The sequence below is a fragment of the Trichoplax adhaerens genome, genomic scaffold (genome assembly GCF_000150275.1).
Source record: "Trichoplax adhaerens TRIADscaffold_9 genomic scaffold, whole genome shotgun sequence".
NCBI classification, from domain to species: domain Eukaryota; kingdom Metazoa; phylum Placozoa; class Uniplacotomia; order Trichoplacea; family Trichoplacidae; genus Trichoplax; species Trichoplax adhaerens.
Genome location: NW_002060951.1, coordinates 120,848 through 146,495, shown reverse-complemented (window position 1 = coordinate 146,495; position 25,648 = coordinate 120,848). Strand labels below are relative to the sequence as shown.

Sequence of the window (25,648 nt, the reverse complement as noted above, 5' to 3'; positions counted from 1 at the left end):
TGTAAAAGGCAAGAACACTAGCTCACTAAAGAATTAACCTTCATCACTCACGTTAGATAACTTTACATTCATAATAAGATTAATCTACTAGACTAATTATTGGTATATTTATTAATAATTATTATTAAAGGCAAAATACGTACAGTACAGTACTGCACTACTGCATCAGTAAAGTAAATTATCATATTGTCTTGTCTGAACATACTGTATTGTAAAACTATCTTGTATTTACAACATAGTCCTATGTATGAGTACCCTATTCCATTGGGTTTAGTGGATTGGTGTATCGATAAATCACGTTGCAATAGATAAATTACGTACATGATAACTCTTTTTACTCACCTGGATTCCTGGTCGTATTATGCTTCAATTCTTTGATGCACGCTTATTTTAAAATAAAATTAAATCAATTTCGATATACTTGATTCGTATTATGTATGGCGGGTTTATCATCCCCGTAGCTTTTGAGTTAATAATACGCCTTTGTCAAAACAAAGACATACAGTACTGTATTTTAGACCGTTATAACTGGAAATTACAGTACAATACACCTTCGTAGTACAGTACTGTACATTACACATATTTGGTAGTCCATGGTACAGTACTGTACAGTACAGTACAAAACGAACTTGCGCAGTTCAACTCCGTCTATGGTAAATACAGTACAGTACTGTACTGTACACATCGCCTACTTGCGTACAGTACAGTACAACACTGTTACTGTACTGTACTGTACGCTAAAGACGAAAATAAATAAATAAATTAATTAATTCAAAAGTAACTGAAAATGGATTAGTTAATTAATTCATATAACAGAGTCAGTACTACTGTGCCATTTGAGGGTCAAAATAGTGGTTGATCGGCGGGCAATACTATCGTAGCCCTAGGTGGCCCTTTGTAGCGACGTCCAGTGGTGCTAGATCTTTTCTTCCAGTAGTCCCTGGGAGCAGCTAGCGTTTTCTCAAATTAAAATCCACTGTACGCACTATTGTGTACTGTACAAGTGTACAGTACAGCAATCCATGATACTAAATTTATTAAGTGAGCACAGTACAGTACAGTACTGTAAACTCGATTTAGCACCATTTTTTGTCCACAGACTCTGACAGACGGTAAAGATGGATTTTATCGGAGTCTTTCCACTTTGTGCAGACGTTTTACTGTCACGGTACTTTCACTGTACAGTATACTGTACTGTAGATCGTGCAGTACAGTACAGTACAGTACAGTGTACAGTACAGTACACTCTAGAAACCCTAAAAGTCCTTTTATAAAAGGTTACGCTTGACTTTACTCAGTATCACGTATGGTCAGTATAGTACACAAATTCAACTCATCCACGAGCACATTCACAAGTTACCAGTCATTTATTTTGTGTGTATATTTGCTGCGTACTGAGATACACCAAAAATTTTATCAAAGTCGCCAAGCATCCGTTAGGAGTTCACCTTTTTTTTCCGATGATCATTAAGTTAGCAATATATCACGAAACATTATTATTGCTGTAAGAGAAGAAGAAGAACATTTTGTCAATTTATGATCTTTAATACTGTGGAAAAGTGAAATGAAAGAAATTTGTTAAAGCATCAAGTATCCTATTTGCGTACAAATCTGCGATTGTTGTTATACCGTGCAGAGCTGAAAGAAGAAGTCTAAAGAAGCCGTTTTACTTTGTTTGCCACCGTTTACTCATTAACTGCTACTTGTGAACTTGTCAGCCCCTCAACGACTACATTTACAATTTCACACTGTACATCCATCGCATTGCCTGTAAACTGTCTTCTACAAAAGCGGCAAATAGATTGCTTCCACTGTATTTGAAGAATCCTGTCTGTACAGTGTATAGCCGAGGTCTGTAAAATCTTACCCCTACTCATGCCTGGCTTATAGTGTACACTACACTGTACAGTACCGTACTAGCTATTTATTGAGCATACTAATTTTGACGTTGGCAGTCATAACCTGGCTGTCGTGGATAAAAAGTAAACTGCATCAACTAGAAAGATCAACGGTTTTTGAAGAATAAGTTACCAACGAAGAGTCATCTACTTCAACCAGAAAGAAGAATCTTGATATAAACTAACTACGACACTTAACTCATCCTCGTGAAGACAGACAAATAAATCAACTTGGTGTGGTTACTGTAGTACTATTTTAAAGATCTGCGTACTGTACGAGTGTGTACGTATATTCACGCGCTGAACTCTTGTCGAATCATTCCAATGATATTAGGCCAAAAAGTAGCCTGATTACTAAACTGACTGGTTAAATTTAGAGATTTTTTTACCACTTTTACTGTACATTATATCGTATAACGTCATTTTTACATAAATATAGGCCTGTTCTAGGTGATAGCTACTGTAAGTGTCCATCCACGTACGACACTCACAGAAAATACAGTCAAACGCTAAAGTTTACCCATCCGCACCTTCAGGTAAAGATTAATTAAGAGAATTTTCTTGTTTATCTACATACAAATTATACATTATATTACGCTACATATTTCATTATTAACAGTGAGTTATTTTCCATTTTTACCGCTTGTATGTTAATAATTATAATCATCAGCATAGCCTGACAATCGAAAGACTACTTTCTGCAATATTCTAATTGCATACTGGACTACGGACAGACGCATTGCCGAATAGGTTCACATTTACTGACTTTATTACGGTAATATCTTACAAAAAGTAATAGTTACTGAAAGATTGGAAACCCTTGTTCCTGGTTCATTTATCGTTGTTATTGTCATTGCTAGAAATCCAACTTGGTAACATATTAAAGTCAAGAATCTTGACGAATTTCACTAGGGCGCTTCTACGTACATCGATCCCAGCATATTAAAGGAAAATACTTGTGCTTATTCAAATAAACGTTATTATAAGTTTCACCTCGCCGACATCTTTCGAAATTATACACGTTGTTACTATCCCGGAACTTACAGTTAATACTATACGAAGCACGTACATAGAAGATATAAGTGGAACTACGCTTCTTCAACATATTATATAAATCCATGTTATCACTTATCCGTATCTCTTACATGACGGAAAATTTCAACCGTTATTGACTCCTGAAAAGACTTTCATAAAACTTAGTAGTAAATTCTGGTTACTGGCTGTTTATGGTTCGTGCTTGCTATTGATACTTTGAAGCCTACAGTCTATAAATCGCCGATTTTTCTTTCGTAGTCAAGACTATCATTTCATAAGAAGCACATGGTTGTTCTACAATCGCAATAGTCCCACGTTTACGTACTTAGATTTTTATTATACAGTACTTTATCGAAACTTAATCTTGTTTGCATCTACTGCTTGACACAAAGATAGAGATTATGGATCAGAACTAGGACTGTGGTTATTACGCTTTTTCGAAGCTGTTAACCTTATATCCAATCACTAAACGGTTCTACCCGTTGCAATTGTATCTACTGTCTCAGTACATCAGATTGCATCGATTGTCCGTCACAAGGTGCGTTCATACACCTAACTATTAAGGTTACTATTAGTAATTTTGACAGCGCTATGAGCAAATACTGTGTACAGCCTACAAGTTAATTTATTGCCTAAAATTTTAGAATATCAACAGGACGTTTTGTGTATGCTATTTTTTTTATAATTTTAGCAATTTATGTAAGATTAAAAATGGCCTTATTTAAATGATAAATGATGATATTAGTAATCTTTTCGTAGTGCACAATATTCGCAATCATAACTTCAATCAGGATCTAGTGAATGTATCATAACTAGTAGAATTCTGCAGGTGTGCTACTGTATAATTCTATAAGTAGTCGCTCCTGCATTATTAGTTTGTTTGGAGATACTTGACAGGTTAATCTTAATATCATGTGATTGATTTATCCATCATTCTCATTTCTATCTTTAAAATTATAGGAAAATATCGCACTTCCAGTTCTTGAAACGGGTAATTCTTGTATTTGTGAATCACTTTATGCAACAATTCGGGATCACGCTAAGTGCATCGAGAACGTGTTGAGCTGATCTTGGCGAGAATGTTATAAAATAATGGCAAATAAAGTGCCTGATTTCACTCCTGCTTGGTTATCTTTCCCGTCGAGTAACGATGGCAATGTAAGAATATCTTTATGTAATTTATTGAGTATCATATGCTGAATGGGTTATTCAAGATTCCATTGTGATAATCATATTAGTAATCTGAACATCAGAAATTTTGGATGAGTAGATTTCATACATTGCGTTACGATTGATTTATGTATAATACTTTTAAATGAACCCCTAGACCAATGCTAGCAACAAAAATGTGTGGTCGCGTGGTAATTCACCTTTATCGGCTGCATTAGTTACGTCTTCCGCAGGTTGGTAGTTGATCATTGAAAGAAAAATTTGATTGCGAAATAGTATTCGAAGTATTTATACTCCTTCAATGCCTTGAAGGATTTCGGATTGCACTCAATAAACTATTTATACCCGATATAATAATATTCTTGCCTCGTAAATATTGCTAGGAAAACAAAACAATGGAATTAAACCTTTGGATTTCGGAAAAGCCAATGACACCGGTACTAGCAATCATTTATCTAAGAAACCTGTTAGAAATTCCAACGACAATGAAGACGATAATAACTTCGTTAGTAGTAAATTTTATACTAGCTATAAAGGTTCTGCAAACGGGAAGAGAGAGGTGTGTAATTAAGTACGAGATAATCATATAACTACATAGCCGTAGCAACCTGCACCCAATGTACACTACTTAACCGAAAAGTATGTGGCCAGCCGCCAAAACGATTATCGAAGCTAATGAACTAACACAGCCTCTACCTTATCCGGTAACACGCACCTCTGGCTCACCGGTACATACAAATGTAGTTTTTTAATCAAACATTTACAGTATATTCACGTGCATGCATGATGTAAATAAAGTGCTTTACTTCGTGACACTTTCACTTTTAGTCAATTGGTGCTTCGTATAAAGACGTAGCAGCGTCTACTGTGGTTGTTTCTGGAAAGGTAACTATCAAAGGCTTACTTGTTATATAGGTTGTCAAGTTCCTTTTATTTTTAACAGTTGTCTTGTATGTTGCACTTAGAGTGTTCGTCGAAGTCGAATTATAAAGTCGGAAGCATCATCGAGCAAACATACCGAAAAGGTTCATTTACTATATGTATTTCCTAATGCACGTTGCTAGAGTTACTACAGTGTATCTAAAATGTAATTTTACATAAATTTCTATTGAACCGTTACGCTGTTTCACTGAAATAATATATTTACTGTATTGTTTAAATGCCTTAATACACACCTAGAACTTTAAGTTTAATAATAATAAGAATATGGAACCAAAACTTCAAAATGTGCAAAAACCTCGACCAGCGCTAAATAAAAGCGATTTTTTCGAAGCAGTTCGCTCCGAAAATAGTAATATGCCTAGAAATAAACAATCACTGGGTAGGAAAGTAGATAGCGGAAATGAAAATTACCTTAGTCAGGTACGTAATGATAGATACAATGACGATGATTTTACGGAAAAGAATCTCTCAACGTTGATTACGGTATGAAGTACTATTTTTTCATGCGGTTTTCGAACTCTCTATCTACAGAAAATTGAAGTAAATAATCATAAACGGCAAGATGCATCTTTAGACGGCTTAGCTAATGAAAGCGATCGTGAGTGAACCTTAATTAGTTATCTGTCCTACAGTTATTTTATATAGGAATCATATCACCATTATTGGATTATGTTACTAATCTATGTTATCTGTGTAGGCGCATTACACCCCTGTCGAGAAATATCGATATCACTTGAAGGGGAACAAAGGTACAGTAATGTTAACCATTGCTATATCAATTAAAATCTGGAAAGCTGTACTGAGCAGCTTCAATGCAGGCAGTACTTCATTAGATATAAGAAGATAAATATTCTTTATTATAACTACAATCTAGTTTAATCCTAATATTTGATATTACAAATAGGCTGTTACGAGCGATGGGTTGGCATGATGAATCAGACGATGATTCATTCACTCCTATAACTGAGGACGAAAAAAAGGAATTTCTATCTCGGCAAATGGTAAGTTCTTGATACGGTTAAAAATACAATAAGTAATCATTATACCAGTTTTAGTAACGCTTTTAATATAATATATTGATTGCAATATTTAATTACTTATGAATTGATGCATCCAGCAATACCAGCTATCAGGCCTGAGTAACTTGTCTCTGACTAAGACAACCAAAAATCTAAGGCAGACGACTAGATCAAATGCAGTTTCCTGCTCCAGTGACTCGTCAATAACCTCTTCGGAGTCTTCTGATAATGAAGACTTTTAAGTTGAAATTTAGCAATCTCATACAAAGATTGATGTTAAGTTGATGCATTGGATTTGCCTAAACTAGTCTTATATATTATTATGCCATCAGCGATATCATTAGTCTTTGGAGTAATGTAAGCTTTGTAAAGATTACATTGATGCCTATCATTTATAATATTGTGTAACAGGTGTTATTCTGAATCTGCTACTTCTGTTTATACGATGTGTTTTGTAATGTTCGCAAGTTGAGAATGATTCGTGGGTTTGTTTACGGCAGTATGTACAAGCTACGTGTTTCTACTGTCTTTGATATTTAGCTAATTACATTAATATAGCATATTACGCTGAATGTACTCACAGATGGAAGACTGTCGTATAAATTACGTTAACCTTATTAGTTGTCGTATGTCATTGACAGTATTATTATTTGTATTAATTAAAATGCCAAAGTTCAATTGTCAAGTTCGTTTAATACCTTTAAAAAGATTAATAATGCAAAATAATGGATAACATTTAATGTTCGAGAAATTCAGCAGTTGTTCCTATTTCGTCCGCACAGAGAAGGTATTTCAAAGGATAGCTTTTATTTGTACAAAAATTGCAAATTGGTGCATTTCGCTGACAGAATAGTCTAGCATGCACTTACGGAAGTTACTGCAGCAAATTAAAATTTGTATAATCTTTGAATAAAATTATCTTGTTATATCTTGTAATGCTCATCTACTGTAATGTTAATCCGTCGGATCTTATCTTCATTTTATTGTTGAAAAGTATAAATCAAAGCTCATACTTCTTTTCTTAGTACTGTACCTAAATCCGACGAATATCAATGTATTTACAGTAAAAGATTAATAAAAAGTTTTACCGCTACTAGATTTTGATCAAACGTAGTCAAGCAGATTACGCTACTAACGATAAATGAATAAACTATTAAGGCGTCAGTTTCAACGAATCACTGTAATATTAAATAAAGAAAGTATCATAACTTCGATTACGTATTTCATACACTGCCACTTATATTAATATGCATATGCATCGATGACTGCTTTAATTAACGCCAGGTGCACAATAGAGCATTGAAAGCTATGCAGACTATACTCGTACGGATGTACAGGATATGAACAGTTTAGACTAAATATAATGTAATTATGCGACAAAAATTTCCTTAGGCAAAAAGAATCTGCAAGGTTGTGAAGAATTGTTATTATTGTATACTTGTAGTAGCAATATTATAGCTTCTGTACTGTATGCTAGCATAGCAATTGTAGGGTTTATGATGTCCACCTCCACCAAGCCACTTTCACTCTGTCCCAAACAGCTCCCCACGAATCTAACGCAGGTCGTACATCCAGTAGAGCAACAACACCTGTTTGTGGATCAACTTCTCCTTTATCGTAAAAGTCGATAACGTAACGAACTTCTCTGCCACATCGATTTATGATCCAGTCGTGACGATCAAATGGCAGTTCGTATCTATAATAAAGTATTTAAATCATTGAGCGCGTTAGGATAATTCCTTAAAGTTAACTTACTGAATTATTAAGGATTCTATTCTTAAAACTTTCATATGTACAAGGAGTTACCCTAGCCAGCTTCGTATTCTGGCTCGAGGAGAGAAATCCTGAGCTTTGCCATAAAATCGAGCTAACTTTGGCTGACCGCATTCCCTTCAACGAGATACAAAATTCAAGATTAAGTATCACAATCCCTTACATATGATTTACTATATTAATACAAACAACCATGAAATAAAAGCGATTTTATGACTACGAGCATATATATACTGCATAGAAAAGTGTAGATGCTAAGATGAAGTAAGAAGATCATATAATCCAATATTAAATTTGATGTACTTGGCGTGTAGCGTCTCCCATTTTAAAATTTCCCGCCATACAGTTTCATTATTAGTATTATGCATCCTTATAATCCAATCCATATCATTGTTCTTAATTTGATCATCTTCCCATTTCCATCCTTTCCTCAGCATAGCATTCCAAAACATTTGAGGTGAGGGATACACCCACTTCTCCTCCTTATCGCTTGCTTTCGGAATTGATGAGATTTCTCTATCAGTTGAGAGTGAAAAAGGTTGTCCAGGTGACGGCCTCTGGTTTGGTGGAGGCATCTATCAGTGCAATACAGCGTATAATCACATTACACATGAAATAACCAACAAATTATGATGAAATATAGTTAATACCTTCATTTTAAACGCAATTGTGAATAAAACCGTATAAATGTACAATATATATTATATTATATATTACCTTTCAGTTACATCGATCCTTTTACTCAATTACACGACTATCATTTTGCAATATTACCCGAGGAAGATATTACAAAAATAAATCTTACCATATTTTCTAACACGATTTCTTCACTACCGCTTGCATGACTGCCGGTGTTTGACGATACCGATTGCCCAATTTGTGATGCAGTTGGTGGGTCATTATTTGCATGCATAGGACATTGGCCAGCTAATAATTTTTTATCGGGTTGAGTTCTATCAGAGCCATGAGTAGCGGTTATTAGACTTTTATCAGAAGTTTTGCCATGCATTGGACATTCACTGGCTGAAACTGTAGCATCACTTTTATCTGTAGGCTCTATCTGATTAGGCTTATTATCCGTACTTTGCAAAGATGAATTCGTATTTCCGTTACTCTGTGTTGTTCCCATACCGATGCAGTAATGCTGCGTCCTAAACTTCAATAACAACAGTCAGTTAGATTTAAATGTTAATCCTGAGCTTAAAATTTTCTAACGGTAAATAAGGAAGCAACTAAGTCTCCATCAAAATGGTTGGCGGTACAGTGGTTAGCAGTAGGCTTTCCGTAAGTTATAAGACCTCAACCTAAACAGGTGCAGCAGTTGCCGCTGCTGAAACAAGCAAGTAAAAATACGAATGCTGTGCATATTAATTAAGGAGAAACCAACTGGAAAAGTTAATATTACATCATACAATTAGTATGAATAAACTAATTTAATATATGTAATAGAATCAAAACTGGGATCAAAGTTGATTAAAATTTTACTATAGTCTATCCCAGTAAGGTTATTAAAAGATGAGATCATTGATCCGAACGATGAATGGGATTGTGGAAACTATTTCAATATGAAAAGTCAGTGCAAGCCCTTCTGACACTTGCCATGAACTATTGTGATAACTACATAACCATACGCGTGCTACTGTATAATATATATATATATGTATTTCGTAGAAAAATAACTCTGATTATTTACAGTAGAGCATGTTCGGCAAGAATACAGGGTTCAAAGAAGAACACTACATTACTTTCCTGCTTGCTTCTTAATGTGCGCTCACTAGCTGAAGCTCAGTTAGATCGATCAATTGTGCTGTACTATGCAAGAGGAAAGATACCTATTTACCACTTACCTTATACTGCACAATAATTAATTAATAAATATCGCCAGAACAGAAATTGGGCAAGTCGGACTTGAAGAGATGAACGGTAACTACACGTATCTGGATTAATAATAAAGCTAGTCGTTCCAAGCTTGTTCAAACTCGATTGATATTATTACTAATTAGAGCTGAATACTAATTACCAGCATCCGCGTTACTGCGAATCATCAGGCAATCCATTCAGTAAGTCGCCACGCGGAAATTTTAAGACAAGTTACAGTACTGTACTGTACCGTACCGTATCAGCAAAGAAAGTACAGTACTGTACTGTACTGTTTTAGAAAACAATCCGTAGCGTACTGTACACTGTACAGTACTGTATTACTGTACAGTACAGTATGGACTATGGACCTGTACTGTACTGTACTGTACTGTACTGTTAGAAACAATCCGTAGCGTACTGTACTGTACTGTAGTGCAGTACTGTATGGACTATGAACCTGTACTGTACTGTGCAGAAAGTGGTACTGTACACTGTACAGTAATTGTACTGTACTGTACCGTATCGGCAAAGAAAGTACAGTACAGTACATGTACACTTGTACAGTACTGTTAGAAAACAATCCGTAGCGTACAGTACAGTACAGTACTGTACAGGTTCCGAATTCACTGTGAATACTACAGGATTGGAGCAGAAAGTGGTACAGTACTGTACAGTACAGTACTGTACTGTACTAGTGTACAGTACCTCTACAGTACACGGTACTGTACTGTTGCTTGTACTGTACAGTACCGTATCAGCAAAGAAAGTACTGTACAGTACTATACTGTACCGTACTGTTAGATTACAATCCGTAGCGTACTGCACAGTGTACTGTACACTCTACAGGTTTTGAATTCACTGTGAATACTACGAGATTGGGAAGGCACTACGGTCAATCCATTGCATCATCAAGTCCCAGCTGCAGTGATGCAAGACATTTTGCATAGATTTCTTTGTACACTTTGTTTGAGCTGTCTTTTATTATTGATTCTATACTAAATCAGTAGCATCACTTACTACGATAAAGTACAGTATTGTGCTGCTGGCGTGCATTTACTCTTATTAGTGTACTGGAGATCAAATGCAGTTCTATAATACGTACGATATGAATCAATAAATCATACTGTAGCTCTCTGTACAGGCAGCTGTACAAAATTGAATTTTAATCAATATTTTATTCAAATTTTTTGGTTTAATGACAGCAACAAATCTCATGCATCACCACAGTATGGATTTTAAAGAAAAATTCTCTTTTTTAGAAGCTCCTGCTTCCGCTGACTGTTCAAAATCCTTCGATATAAAATGCTCCCTCATCTCTAGAACGAATTCAGTTATCGTATTTTTACATAATTATGCTCAATGGTATATTTTACAGGCTATGCAGGACTTGTACAATGTTATCATTAGCCGTAAATTATATACTGTAATTATAGGCAACATAGGATACCAAAGATCAGCAAACTATACAGTACAGTATAGTGTACTCATTTATGCCATAAAATAAAGCAAAATCCTTTCCAATTGATATACGCGTATAAGTTTATATTTTCATAACATTTAGAGCAAATCAATTATTAATTATATATATAAGTAAACATATATATATACGTATAATGTTTAATCTGTATAGATATTAAAAGCTATTAATTTGATAATTAATTTATGCAAGGATATTGAACGGTAATAGGACGATATTATGCATACTTTTTAAGTAATTCCGTTTGACTATAAAATGAAATTAAAACAGATTCCTTTCCTTAAATATAATACTGTATTATCTAATTAGTTCCATATGCTGATGAGTGTAATTCAGAAAATTAATATATATGAGCAACTATAAATACTCGAACCTAGGCATTTTTCAATGCTCATAAGGTCGACTGTATACGTATAAACATTAAAGCTAAATTGTTCAGTAGGTGCTAGGTATGTAACAGTTATAATTCACTAATTAATAAATCAATCTCATCCATCTAATGTTTCTTAAAACAAATATCATTTGATAGTAAAGAAGCGTGATATTTCGATTGAATCGAGTTATACTTGTACATTTCAATGAATGATTTTTTTTTGAAACTTATATTATTAAATAAAAGCTTAAAATAAAATTAGTGGAATATATCTTCCAACCAGTGAAGTCAATAAGATTAATAATACTCCATAATAATTTAATTCACATTTTTAATACGTATTGAGTAAGTAAACCTATGCATATTAAGGAATTAGTAATAAATTGGCCCCTTTGATTTCGAACAGACTTTTACCATTCCTTAAAGTAACTTACTAGCCGAAGTCAATTCAGAGCTTACTTCTGAATTTCTATTCCAAAAACTACAACAGTCAGTTCATGACTTGTGAATCCTTTCTTTCTGATCTTGATTATCGTCTTGGATGTAGATACATCAATATCAATGATGCATTTTTTGCCTAAACAGCTGCAATAGGCTGCTGCTCCGGTAAAAAGCTCTTTAGGATAACTTTCAATAATTAGCGATTTTCTGGAACCAAATCTAGATACTTTATAACGATCTTTCCGAACGCTCTTAACATCAGATTCTTCTTTGTTGTACTGCTGTAATATTTCGAAATAATTGTTTGGAGATATACAGGTGGAAACTTTACGATGATATGGTAGGAAAAGTTCATAATTACTTTCGTGAGCAGGATTATGGAGCACGGTAATTTGTTTATCTAAACGCATTGTCTTGATATTCTTCAATTTTTTGACTTAATCATTCAGGCAATATCAAATTTAGAATAGAACTAAAGCTCTTTGCTTCTGCTATTTATGCCTTGCGATAATAATAAATTTGTACTATAATTAGCCGAACGTGTTGCTCTGGGGAAGATAAACAAATACGTAATGAAGTATAACATTGTAACAGGTTTAGAAACTGTAATAATGAGCTGATGTAATATGCATTCACATGGTAACTAAAACAGACCAGTCTGAACTGGTATTCAAAGGTTTCATCCATTTAAGTAAATAAATTGTAGTCTAGAAATTTGCTATGGGCATGAAAGATTTATAGGTTGATTTATTTGTCCACTTCGAAAGATCTATCTAATTTCGACGCTGGACTTTTATCAAATAAAAGGTTACTTGGATGTATGAATAATGCATTTTCTGAGTGACGAAGTAATTCTGAAATCGTCTCGGCCAGTAGCCACAAATAATAATCAATGATACATATATGGCACCCATACATTTACAGTATGCAATCTTTAATGCAGGATGATGATCGTTGACACCTATGGTACATGACATTGATGTTCTTAAAATTAACTTCTACTTTGAATTAATATAATCATCTTAATTTATCTCGTATGCATAATATAGTAAACGACAATTTTATAATGTTCTAATACATTGCTCTACTTTACATAAATATATATCTTATCATTATTTATGCGTATATTCAACTTTAAGTTGATCCCATGTAATTTAGTTAATTATTTTATCGCTAATAACTAATATTTAGTCACTATAATATTGCAATTACTAAATTTATCTTGCACATTCTGATCATAGATAGCACTCGCATGTTGTTAAGTCTACACTTCCATCCATTAACGTTGTAAGACTGATTTTATCAAATGTTCCTATCGAAATTAATAGCATTAGGCAAGAAGGATTTCGTATTATTATTAAGCACAAAATATGTAATCATATTATGAATCGCATTATTATTACACAGGCTACACTCGATTCCTACCTTGATAGTAAGTTGATAAATGACTCATACTTGTTAGTTTACTATTGTCTAGCCCGATAGGCAATTTATTTGGTGTTTTGGGGAAACGGAATGTTTTCATTTGATAAGGGAAATTCCTTTATCTTCTATGTTTGTCTTAGTGACTCTAGACTAGCTGATGGATATCGATGATACAGGTTTAAACACTTCTACTTACTTTAACTATTCTAGCTGACTCATACTTGCACAGCATGACGCTATGTAAAGTCCCCATTCGATCATCTTCTATTGGCTATATACATAAAGTGAAATTTTCTCGTGTTTTACTAGTTTGAATGATACCATAGAAATATATTATCTTGTTTAGCGGAATATATCAAACTTCAGGAGTATCTGGAATAACAATAATTGAAGTTTTCAACTAATGTTTTATTAGCAACATTACATAGATTTTTTAAGTGACTACGTGTACTGTCTTAGTATTTGATAATAACAGGTTTGGGAATGGAGAAGTAGAAAAGAAATTAGTGTCCACAATACATTAAGAGCTAAAAAATTGACTCTCTACCCTTCAAAATGATTATATTTTATATAAGTATTTGATATGAATCGTATTAGAAATTTTGGAATAAGTTTGCTATAGTGGTGAAAGCTAGAGAACAAGGATGACTTCTTAGTGAACTCTATAAGGATTATGGTCATTAACATTGTCTTACTGTATCTAAGCCCTAAGAGGTGCGAACATACGAGCATTGCATCGGTACCAAAGCTGTTAAATAAGATATCTAGATCCTTCAAAGAAAGCCCCAGTATAATAATGGTAATAACGGTGACAGTGGTATATTGGGCTCAAAGTTCGCATCTAAAAGAATATTTGAGATATCTTATAAATTTCTATAGCGACAGATTACCACAAATACGTGACATAACCATTACATACGTATCAAAGTTGAAAATACCAAACATATTTTTCTGTTAGCGGAAATTCCCTCAGTATCTACGCAGTACACTATCCAATGCAAGCGTGAGAGCAGTAGCGCCATCACAATAGTATATTATCTTAAGATGGGCTATAGAAGAAAAAATTATTTTTACAATTAAAAATGATGTTATATGGCAAATATCACTTGCATTAATTTACCTCCATCAATAGTGATTATAATTATAAATTCAGTCATTTAATCCTGATAGAACAGCACGATAGATCATTTTTAGGGTCCCTTTGCAGTCACAGACTTTAAAATCTTCTATCACATAATCTTAGATAGAGTAATGAGCCATTGAACTGAAATACTGGACTTTGATACTAGCAAAATCACAACGTAAAAATTCTCTACTTCTTTGAAACTGTACTAAACTACAACTGATCCGTCAGCTGAAATAAATATACTTTTTATCCTGATCTTATTAGCAATGTAGGTGGATACCAGAAATTTTTCTACTAGTACAAGAAAAACAATTTGTGATGCCTTGGCATATTGACTACATGACTATGATTGATATCTATCAACGATAATAAATACTACTACAGTATTGTATATATTTAATAGCTTAATTACGTAAGAGGGCATCATAAGTTGGTACTTATTTGTATCTGATCAGCGATTATTATAAATTCGTTTTGTTCGCTTACCATGTAGCAGAGCTGTTTGAAGACAGATGATGGAGCTGCTACTGTAATAGTTTATTTATTTTATCTTTACGTTAACTAGCCATATCTTCCCTCTAACATTATCAGGATTACTTTCAGAAAGAATATTCTGGCATTAATTCTACTTTAAAAGTTAGTTATCATCATCATTATAGCAGAAAAAAATATACTACAGCACTTTGAAGCTAGACTGCTCTTAAAGATAACAAAGATTTAGATATCCTTCGGAATACCTAACTAGATAAGTAATAAAATGACTATAAATTAAACTACGGGAAAATATGTCTAGATATATACGATAGTTATAGGCTATGTAAAGATATCAGTATCTTACAACATCCACACATGTAGCAATCGTACTAATGAGAGTATACCAAACACCTATTATCACGAACTAAATGCCAGCTAGTAACAGCAAAGTCAAACCATGTTTGATAAACTTAATATCATTACAATAGATACACTAAGAAAAAGGAAAATTGTAAAGTTCTTATCACTAAATAACTATAGCGTAATATCATACAATTTATATAAATAGCTATAATGTATAGGTTTTAACCTTACTTTATTAAGATATACAGTTCTATAGCACATAATATCACTGGATTTCCTAAAACATGACTAATTTAATTAGCTGAAATCATTACAACAACCTATCCTAGGGTGATAATTATATCCACATTAATACAAAGACCTAAGCAGGTAATTTATTCAGACATATACAGTAGATAAACAACAAGTAAATGAATTTTGCATAAGGATTTTATCAATTATAAGATAATCTAGCTTGTAAATTTTCTATTAATTTATTTGCTTTGTGCAGATTATGTTCACGTTCATTTGAAAGGGTAATTTGTCGGTAGCAATCGTTTATAGCAAAAATTTTGTCTATGTATCCTTGGCTAGTATACAAACATTTCTGGATAGTGTAAATAAACGGAATCCGTAGCTGAAAGATGTCACATATTTCTTTACCGAACTTTAACCTGTGGTATAGCATTAGTACAGTACTGGAGGTGGTGAAAAGAATACCTCGGTAATAGCAGATCTACAGCATATTAAACCACTTTACTACAACTATATACAGTAATATATAATATATAGGAATGCGGAAAGAAATTGATTTCTGATGCTATACAGAATACCACTTAATTATCATTTAGATATAAATATCAGCAGAGCTACATCAATGATAGCGGTAGTAGTGCCTTATTTTGGTTAGTACCTAAATTATTTAATAATTTTGTCTGCAACGAATGAGAAGTTATTAACTTATTCAATTCCTTTACATTATCATCTAATATCCCAGTAGCAGCAATAGCTGAATATTGATCCCAATTCATATGCTTGTATAATAGAATATTAGCTGAGTTTAAGTGTCCAGCAATCGATTAAATTAACTAAGTACGTCAATTAGTCTTATTAATAGATTAAAATCAGTTACTTAAGTCAGAAAATTTATCGGCATAGATCCATAGATAACTTTGCTGTGATTTCTTTTTTATGTATTTGCTAGGATATGAAATTAAAATTCAGATTGTAGCTTTCACAATCATTGGTGGGCGATGCATGCATTTTATAAGTAATGGAATAATTCTATTGCGTAATGTCGCATCTACTTAAGATGTACTTTATGCTACGATTGAACTTGTTAGAAATTGTTCTACTTTTCTGATTTATTGTCGATATTTTCGTCTTCTGATTCATTAGCCACTACAGATTTGAATTCTTTATTTCCATCATCTTCTTCATCAGTTGCCGAAATTTGGCTGTAGTTACCCTTACCATCATTACTATCACTAGATAATCATATTAAAGAATGTTTTAATTATAAACATGTTTAACTTAGTAAATGATATATTAGAATTTCAGTTTATGAATGATTTAGTTTTTGGCTTGCTTAAATTTTTATCTAAATTTACTTACGATTTCTTTGCACAAAAGGTTTCATAGAGGACAAATGCAGCAAATATTAAAAACTAGAATAATAATGGAGTAGTATTAAAAATAATGAATGAGTACCACCTTATCATTTCAAGATCCTAAATATATGATTTCAGTATGTAAGTATTACAATATCATTATCCACTTACTTGAAAAAAAGTAACAACACCAAATATCTAGAATAGAGATTAAATATACTGTTAGATGTTTAGCAAAACAAATTTATCGAGTGATAAAATCCGCTCTTACACTTGTGTACTTTTAAATATTACAGTACCGTTATTACAATTTTACTTTATGCAACGTGAACTAATAATAGACCGCTCTTTCTCACTATTCTAGCTAAAGTTAGTGCTACAGTATCTATCATAGGTTCCGGTTAGGATACCGATTGTTACAGTGTTAAATACTGTATTACAGTAGAAATATCTATGTTAGGATAATTCTGTTAGACTATCCTTATTTAGTTAACTTCTAATTTGGATATACCGTGTTTTAATATAGCACTGACTTTTTATGACAGTGACACTTATACACATACCGAAATTAATAGTTATAATAGGGAATGCAAATCATCTGCTTACAGTTCGAATCATTGTGATTGTAATTTACTTATGGTAGACTGTAAATTATCATGGAAATGTTCCGTGATAGGACATATCGTAATCTGACTATTCTGCATTAGTCATTACATGTCTATGTTCGTAAATACTGTTGTCTGCATTAAGGGAGCAGTAGCTAAAATTAATATCTAATTCAGTAAATGATTCCAATGTTAATTGTATTAACTATGGCTCATGAACTATTGAGGAGTAGTATATAAATGCAGTATATCGTGAAATAAAGTGAATTTCTCCAACTTAGTGTCAAACGTAAAATACAAGGCGTTTAAGTCTTTGTGTAGTCTGCTAGTAGAGCAAAAGTGTTCGTGATAGTCCAGATATCGTTCCTTGATACGTGGTTCAAGGAATTGACTTATTGATCGTATATTGCGTTATCTTGTTGCAAAGCTGTTTTGTGGCACCGATACATTTATGTACACGCGTATGATTGTAAACATTGCTAGAAATAGCGTGAGATGCGAAGAGCAGCTTGGATTAATCTATCAATGTAGAACTATAGTACCATATCTAATATTGTGCAGATAATTTTAATTAGTTAAGTGATTAAGCAGAGCGAATTGTATATTCTTGACTGTTATAATTCTTTAGTAGGCTCATAACTATATCTCGCTGCAAGTTAAAGCTTGTCATGTTATTTTTCGATTCAATATCATGCTAATACTTGAATTAAAGTAAACGTTGTTTCTTATACATAAGAAGCTTACCGTGCTAGTCCATGGAAATTTTAGTTGAGGTAAAGAAGTTAAAGTTGAACCAACGGCAGGGCCACAAATCATGCTAGAATGTTTGATTAAGCATACTATACTTAGTATTTAGATTATACTCCAACTACAAAGTAGATATTTTGCTATCCGAAGTTTTAATAAACTAGAATATATGTACTCATTTATACTCATATAGTAGCAATAGTATGGGCAGTTTGCAAAATGTCTGTCCGTATTGTCATTTCGCATACGGTCACGTTCACATATACGTAACAATTGTGTTTACGCTTGGATGCGAGATTAGGTAGAACCAAGGTAAATTATCTATTTCTAAATTTTTAACTATCATGTTGCTAATATCATATAATCGTAGATATATTTACTGGGATTAGAATTTAAAGATAGATTCAGATTTAAATTTTACTACTGTTTTAATTATTTACCCTAACGATTGTGCCATTTTGAATAAACCTGTAACGCAGGTATAGACGCTAAGGTCATCTCCAACATTGTTCTCCCTATTTGAGTTGGTAAACAGGTATAAATTTAGTATTTTCAGTATGAAATAGCCAAATACGTTAATTACAGTCACTATATCTAAAATGTGTACCAGATGATACTCTTACAAATCGATAGTTAAATAATTGCTCAATATTGTTTGGAAACTATGGCATATCCAATATTTATTAGAAAATACCACTCCACCGGATACCAGAACGTACACTTGTTCACTGGTTAACTTTCAATGAAGATTGTCACAAATCGAGATTATTGATACTCATCCAAAAAACTAGCGGTCGAAAATGTAGTAACTAGCTCCCAAAAATAGTTAAGAAGATTTTTTTATATAATACGGATGCTTTATTGCAGCAAATACAGTAAACGACCGATTAAGACCACACGCAAAATCTCGATACTCGATTACTTTACAACACTTACTTCGATGCAACTGCAGTACAGTATATAGAAATTGATCAGAGTGTAAAATGAACAGAGATTGCTACGTTGAAAACTCAAGTTAAATTGTAGCAATAAAGCATCACGAAACTTCCAAAAATCGGGGTTTTGTGATGCAGAATGAACATAATTCTTTTAAACTATGTCTTTCGATACCTAAATATCAATATGTGCTTTTGCAGAATGAAGCTAAATCTAACTTATTGCACCGTTGTTAAAGTATCGTGACGATAAGGAGCAACTAATATATTTAGGAAGATTTTTATTTCTTTTGAATGTATCATTATTAATTTCGAATATATTCATTAATTATTCGTTCTCTGTCTGTGGCATAAAATTTACGTACCACTTGAATGATTTACCTTGCATACCGAACCATTTCGGCGGTGGTAGGTATCATGACTCCACCGGTGCTAATTCCAAAAGCGGACATGCCAAGAAGAAAATGCCATAATTTCCTTAATTTTTCAATGCCGTGCGATCGAAAAGTTAAAAATAACAATTTTTAGATGACTAAATTTATCATAATATCATCAGACACTTTATGAATTATGTCAGATGGAACTGTAATTATTGATGAAGCTAAATAGCAATGGTATTTTGAGAATAGCCTTACGGTCTGACATGAAAATAAGGGAATGAACCCATAAATTCCAATCCTATCACTGCTATAAAATATCCAGCTCCTAGAAATTTTCTGTAGCCCTAAACAGTAATATTAAGATAAATGGACAACCTCGTTAGCAGATAAGTCTAGAAGTGTTGCTCAATTTTAATGCTCATTGCAGCTTTGTCATAATGTACTATATATAGATAGCATAACTAGAGGGCATACAGCCGTACATCTAACTGATAGATCTGCTAGCTAAAGCCTTAAGTTGCCTATTAATGAGACTACCTGTCAAGCCATACAAATATAATGCTTAGTACTATCACATGGTCATTTACAATTACAGAGTAGATATCTATTCGTATATGTTCAGACCTACCAAACGATCAGATACTAGACCAATGATTATTCCCATTGTTGCATAGCACACTGCTAATATTAGCATAAGAGCAGCAGCTTTCACCACTTTCAAATGGAACTGATTTAAATTCACAAGTAGAATAGAATAAAAATAGCTTAGCAAGAAATTTGATTCTAGTACACTGAAGGATTTGCCTGAATACTGTAGATAGCTTCAATTTAAAATAAAATTAACTAAATATTTAGCAGCTCTCTAGTAATCATACAGCGATTAAAGCCTTAATTAATTCTGTTATCCAGCCAGCAAAATTTTCTAAATTGCAGAAGTTGTTTAAATTACCGGGATACGTTACATTTATAGATACATACTGATACCAAATGAATAGAATAATTGGTCTCTACAAAGGTCAACGATGATTCTTGAACAAACACTCCAAAACCTAACAAACAAAGATATTCTTCTAGAATAATATCATACTGGATAGTCATATTCGTAATACTTTTATAGAAACAGAATAAATATACCCACAGTCTTGTACACTTACATAATATAAAAATATAAAAGTTCTTAATTAGTTTTAGCATAGATTTCCAAGGCGTTGCTTGTTTATCTATTATAATCATAAAAAACACTATCAGAAATGAATAATAGTGATATATAGCTATGATTTATTATTACAGTACCGCAAATATTCCTGTTGATTATCATTACATCGTGTCTGTTATGATCAATGTACTAACCTAATATCATTGGAACAACAAATGCTGCAACAGGACCAAGAACAACGATAGTAGAACCAACGACAAAGAAGGGCAAGGAATATCCACCGAGCTGAGAGGTATATATAAATATTAAATTATTCCAGTGCAGTATTGTATCTTACAACGTATAGTAGCAAGCTATGAACATTTACGAAAATTTCTAGCTGAGTTTTTGCGTCTCATTTAGTACGTAATTTAAAATTTATAAGACCTTAGTGTAAACCTACAGCATAAAAGCCTGCGCCTATTATAGGCCCAATAGCGTATCCTAGACCTCCAAAACTCTCCATCAAACCCTAGAATGAGATTTACGAATTGTATGAGAACAGGTTTTTTATTAACAAGCAAATTTCTTTAAAAAATACTCGGGTTCGTATCCCTACAGCTTCATAGGTATAAATATTTTGTGAAGATTTTCATTATAAAAATAAAATGATTCTATATATAAATAATTTTAATTGATACTAATTTTTTAAATAATATTGCAAACCATATGGAAATATAACTATGACACAAAACAGTAAAACAGCTCTCGTAACTCGGGACTGACAATACCTTTGCGGAGGCTATACGATCACGGTATAATACGATAATCGCAGATTCGACAGCAATTCCCTGAATAGCTGCCCCGATACCTTGCACAAATCGAATAATTAATGCCATAACCAGAAAATGCATTCTGTTATGCATGAATTTCAAGGTTCTAAAAAGTAGATATATATTTATACCTTTTAATTAAGTTGATATCGATACGGTAGTTCGACTGTTAATATCGCATACTTGAGATTATTGTAATAAGCTAGATTGAACACTAATTGCCTTACCCTAAAAAAATTGTGCAGCTGCCTTCTATAGTCATACCTGCCCACATCATATATTTTGACCCGATCCGCGGTAACTGTTAAAAGAGTTTGGATTAGAGTTGATTGATAGCAAATTTTATCCATGCTGTTTGTAGTAATAATTCTCGAATTTGTTAAGAATATGATAACATGGAAGTTTATCCTCTAAAATAATCACAGAATAAACTCTTCTTGTCTAAACGCTAAAATGAATACTTTCCGATTACTTATCAAGTTTGATTCTGCATTCATATACAAGAGAATAAAACGATTTTGCAAAGCTCTACAATTATTATGCTTGATATTCAAAACGAAAACTTACGTAGCTATATTACTGAATTTACGTGATAATAATTATTATCTGCAATGAAATAGTTTTAGTCATGATTAGTGTTCATACCAGCATAGAGCAGACTGGCGAGAAAACAAATAACGCAACAGGGTACATAGTAAAGATTATTCCAATTTCCGCCAAGGTTAAACCACTAGCGACGGCCTTTTATTTACACAAAAAACAGATGAAACATCATGTCGATAATATCTATAACTGTTGTAAGTGACTTAATTGGATCAATATCACGTAAAGTGTTGTACCTCACGAGGGAAAAATGGCACAGGCAGGCTGTAAATAATTCCCCATAATGTATATACAAAGCATAGTGTTGCCATAATTATTGACTTGCGGGTAGTAGAATATTCCTCCAACTTAGCCATTTCTAACTTCTAATATTAAATTTAATATTAGCTGAGAGAATAATTAAGTGATTGCACTTCCTTTTGCTATATCATGTATTAGCAATTTATTCATAATCTGCAATACATATTTTAGATTGATAACAGCTATAGCTGATACTAAACCAAAACAAAATCGAACAATAACGGTCTAATAATATAATGTATGCAATCGTAGCCACATTCGAACTAGCTTCCTATTATACTACACCAAATTATTTGAATCATTTTTTGTTGATGTCTTAGATAATTAAATGTAAGTGTATCTAAATCATAATTCGTTCCATGTTTTAAATTCCTTCTAATGCGTTGTAGTTGTGTTATAAAATCATACAATTTACGCGAAGAAATAAAATAGGGCAAACGGTCTAGTATCAAATTTAAATATGCCAGCAGTGTGATAATGAATATGTTATATATATAATGTACTAGATCTATGATACTAAGCCTTAAGACATCTGCTTACAGCCCGAACTACTTGCTACTTCTTTTATCTACGAGCAAAATGAATGCAGTTTATTGCTATTGATTGGCTAATCCCTAGGCAATTACAATACAGAATGAATGTTTGAGTCTTTGAATACAATGCATGATTTTAACAATGAGCAATTAATCTGTATGCCTGAGGGGATGGCGAGATTGCCATGTTGATAAAATCAAAGTATTTCTTAGGATTATAACTTCTAATATAGACTAGTCAAAGGGTATTATTGATATGTATCATCGACCTCTACAGTGAAGATTTATAATGATGAAAAGTACCAAAATGATATCCTTTCGTATAGTGTTTAATAGACATCACATAGTCTTCAGCTATCAAGATGAAGCGCAGTATCTTTAAAAATTCGCTACGTAAAATAATAAATAATGAATATGATTCATTGATTAATAATCCTTTACTCGTATAAAGTGACTTCATAGTTAATCAACCAAGATATGTTAAAAGCTACATTTAGAGTAAACTATAATTATAATTAAAGATAGTAATCCGTTCAGTATCGCTACTTTCAAGAAAGACAGTACCGTACCTGCAAATAATTATGATGATATTCCACACTGTATAGATCGAAAGCCTATACTATCTCATTATCCCTTATAATTAAAACTCTAAGTTTAGAGGATTTAAAATACCGATCAGAAAGGGATACTTTACGCATACCCTACTCCTTTACTAGCTGCATTCATCAAATGATTTAAATCGAGATGGCAAGTAAAATTTATTATCGTAAGCTATCCAAAAAAGTTAGTTAAATTATTATATTTCGATAATTTCCATCAAGAAATACTGTATTTGTAAACTTATTACAAGATCAAAGATTAATTACTTACCGGTACACTTTAGCTGGTAATATCGCTGTATTGAAAAGTTTTTAGGTCCAATTATGAATACCTGACAGTTTCTTCCTACAAACTATTAGTAGTGTAATGTCTAGTACATCATCACTAAATTTCTGCGAAAATTACTATCCTGCTATGTGGGTAAGCATGTCATATCAACAATCATATAGTTACCTTTTAAATCTTACCTTTTATTCTTGCGCTATAAGGTGGCCCACGTTCTTAACTTATTTCATCAATTAGGTACTAAACCTCAAAGTAAAATGTTCTTGTAGCAGTGGCGGAATTTATTATTGTAGCTGGAGCCTTTTTTCTCGATTATTAAAAATGTTTCTATCCTAGTGATCGCATAGATGTTATAGCTTTGGCTTTCTTTCAAATGCTATTCTTTGGAGTCATTTCTCAATTATTAAATATTTCATTTACTTTTACCAATATAGGAAATGAGCAGTGATTAGAGAATATATAAGCATTGAAGGATCCGTTTTAATTGACAAATTTTATCGTAATGACTGGTAGAGATTTAATGAAGTTGCTTCTTCCACCACCGTACGTATCGAAAAATGATTCTGTTTTACAGAATATAGTATCAAATGATTACTCAACGGTGGATCTGCAGAAATAAAGCCTTAGCGTGACACAAGTTTTTTTGTTGAAAAAGGAATACTCAAGAGAATTTGATTATGCCGTAAATGTACATTGTATTTGTGTGCGTACATGCAACGTAGACAGTCTATACGATAAGAACTAACGCTAACGGCATCCGCTATTTGCATAGCACCTATACTACATGTAGTACAGTGTCAGAAATAATTTCGAGGCAGTAAATCTCCTTCCGCCAATTAAATGCAATTATCAGCGGATTTGACATTGTTAATCAATACAAAAGCTGTACGGTTATGTTCTTGCACGTTGATCCAATGGAGGCGTTTACTATCTTTTGACCTGTTTGATGATTTTATTATTCGCGCAAAAAAGAAAGACTATGTCTGGATTACAGTATCCAGGATAAAATATATTCATAATTGCGCGTTTGTAGTCCGCTCTTACAGACATTATACCGATAGTGTATTAAATTGACAATGAATCCTTTATAAAATTATACCAACTTTGAGATTCTTAGCAACAAATGCTGTAAGACTTTGAAAATGGCGACAGGATAGTTGCAGGCCAGCGGTAGTTTTCACGAATGAATAAGTTACGCTTTGGATTTCAGTAAAGATAAATGTAAACAGTACGCTAACATCTGGCAGATGAGTAACAGCATTCCATCTTAATAGGACTTTAGAAATCTTACATGTAAGACCAGCTACTTCAGATAGTCTTGTAGCGATGTAGAATATAATATTGAAACTCTAATTATTTAGCAATAAATTGGTCTCAGATTAGTTTAGAAGGAGATCGGGTAAGCTTTATTTCCATCAATTATGAGTAAATTCTGTAATTTCAGGTAGCAGATCTCAGTTAAAGACTATGTCAATATGAAAAGAAACTTAAATTATTGGAAATTATAGAAATATACCATTATCGAAATCCTAAATGGTAGCCAATTGTTGTAATCTCTGCGCAACTCTGATTCGGACGCAAGATTTAAGATTAAATGGCGTTACATAAAATTAAAATTTTTGTACGAGTAACAGAAATACTTTATCTCAATTAAATTCTTCGAAAATTTGTCACAGCAAAGTCAAATTTGAGCTACAGTATAAATTTCCAAAAAGGCTACAACATTT

At 32.8% G+C, this 25,648-nt stretch overlaps 4 protein-coding genes across 4 annotated transcripts; 1 reads left to right on the top strand and 3 right to left on the bottom strand.

Annotated features, from left to right (window-relative positions):
* Window positions 1-4,025: 4,025 nt before the first annotated feature.
* Window positions 4,026-6,306, top strand: TRIADDRAFT_58802 (uncharacterized protein; the record flags this gene model as incomplete). Its single annotated transcript, XM_002115016.1, has 10 exons — window positions 4,026-4,091; window positions 4,261-4,336; window positions 4,487-4,662; window positions 4,932-4,988; window positions 5,069-5,128; window positions 5,283-5,465; window positions 5,577-5,643; window positions 5,743-5,794; window positions 5,950-6,046; window positions 6,163-6,306. 10 exons carry the CDS (start codon window positions 4,026-4,028, stop codon window positions 6,304-6,306), a joined length of 978 nt encoding a protein of 325 aa, XP_002115052.1.
* Window positions 6,307-7,558: 1,252 nt separating this feature from the next.
* TRIADDRAFT_28549 (uncharacterized protein) lies at window positions 7,559-8,412 on the bottom strand (the record flags this gene model as incomplete). Its single annotated transcript, XM_002114826.1, has 3 exons — window positions 7,559-7,760; window positions 7,871-7,954; window positions 8,141-8,412. 3 exons carry the CDS (start codon window positions 8,410-8,412, stop codon window positions 7,559-7,561), a joined length of 558 nt encoding a protein of 185 aa, XP_002114862.1.
* A 2,567-nt stretch (window positions 8,413-10,979) lies between these two features.
* Window positions 10,980-12,398, bottom strand: TRIADDRAFT_58800 (uncharacterized protein; the record flags this gene model as incomplete). Its single annotated transcript, XM_002114825.1, has 2 exons — window positions 10,980-11,013; window positions 12,007-12,398. 2 exons carry the CDS (start codon window positions 12,396-12,398, stop codon window positions 10,980-10,982), a joined length of 426 nt encoding a protein of 141 aa, XP_002114861.1.
* Window positions 12,399-16,706: 4,308 nt separating this feature from the next.
* Window positions 16,707-22,559, bottom strand: TRIADDRAFT_58799 (uncharacterized protein; the record flags this gene model as incomplete). Its single annotated transcript, XM_002114824.1, has 16 exons — window positions 16,707-16,842; window positions 16,970-17,022; window positions 17,137-17,163; window positions 18,315-18,387; window positions 18,758-18,832; window positions 19,634-19,729; window positions 19,888-19,976; window positions 20,261-20,359; window positions 20,611-20,681; window positions 20,787-20,852; window positions 20,983-21,073; window positions 21,231-21,299; window positions 21,559-21,706; window positions 21,865-22,010; window positions 22,246-22,341; window positions 22,440-22,559. 16 exons carry the CDS (start codon window positions 22,557-22,559, stop codon window positions 16,707-16,709), a joined length of 1,455 nt encoding a protein of 484 aa, XP_002114860.1.
* Between the last annotated feature and the right edge of the window lie 3,089 nt (window positions 22,560-25,648).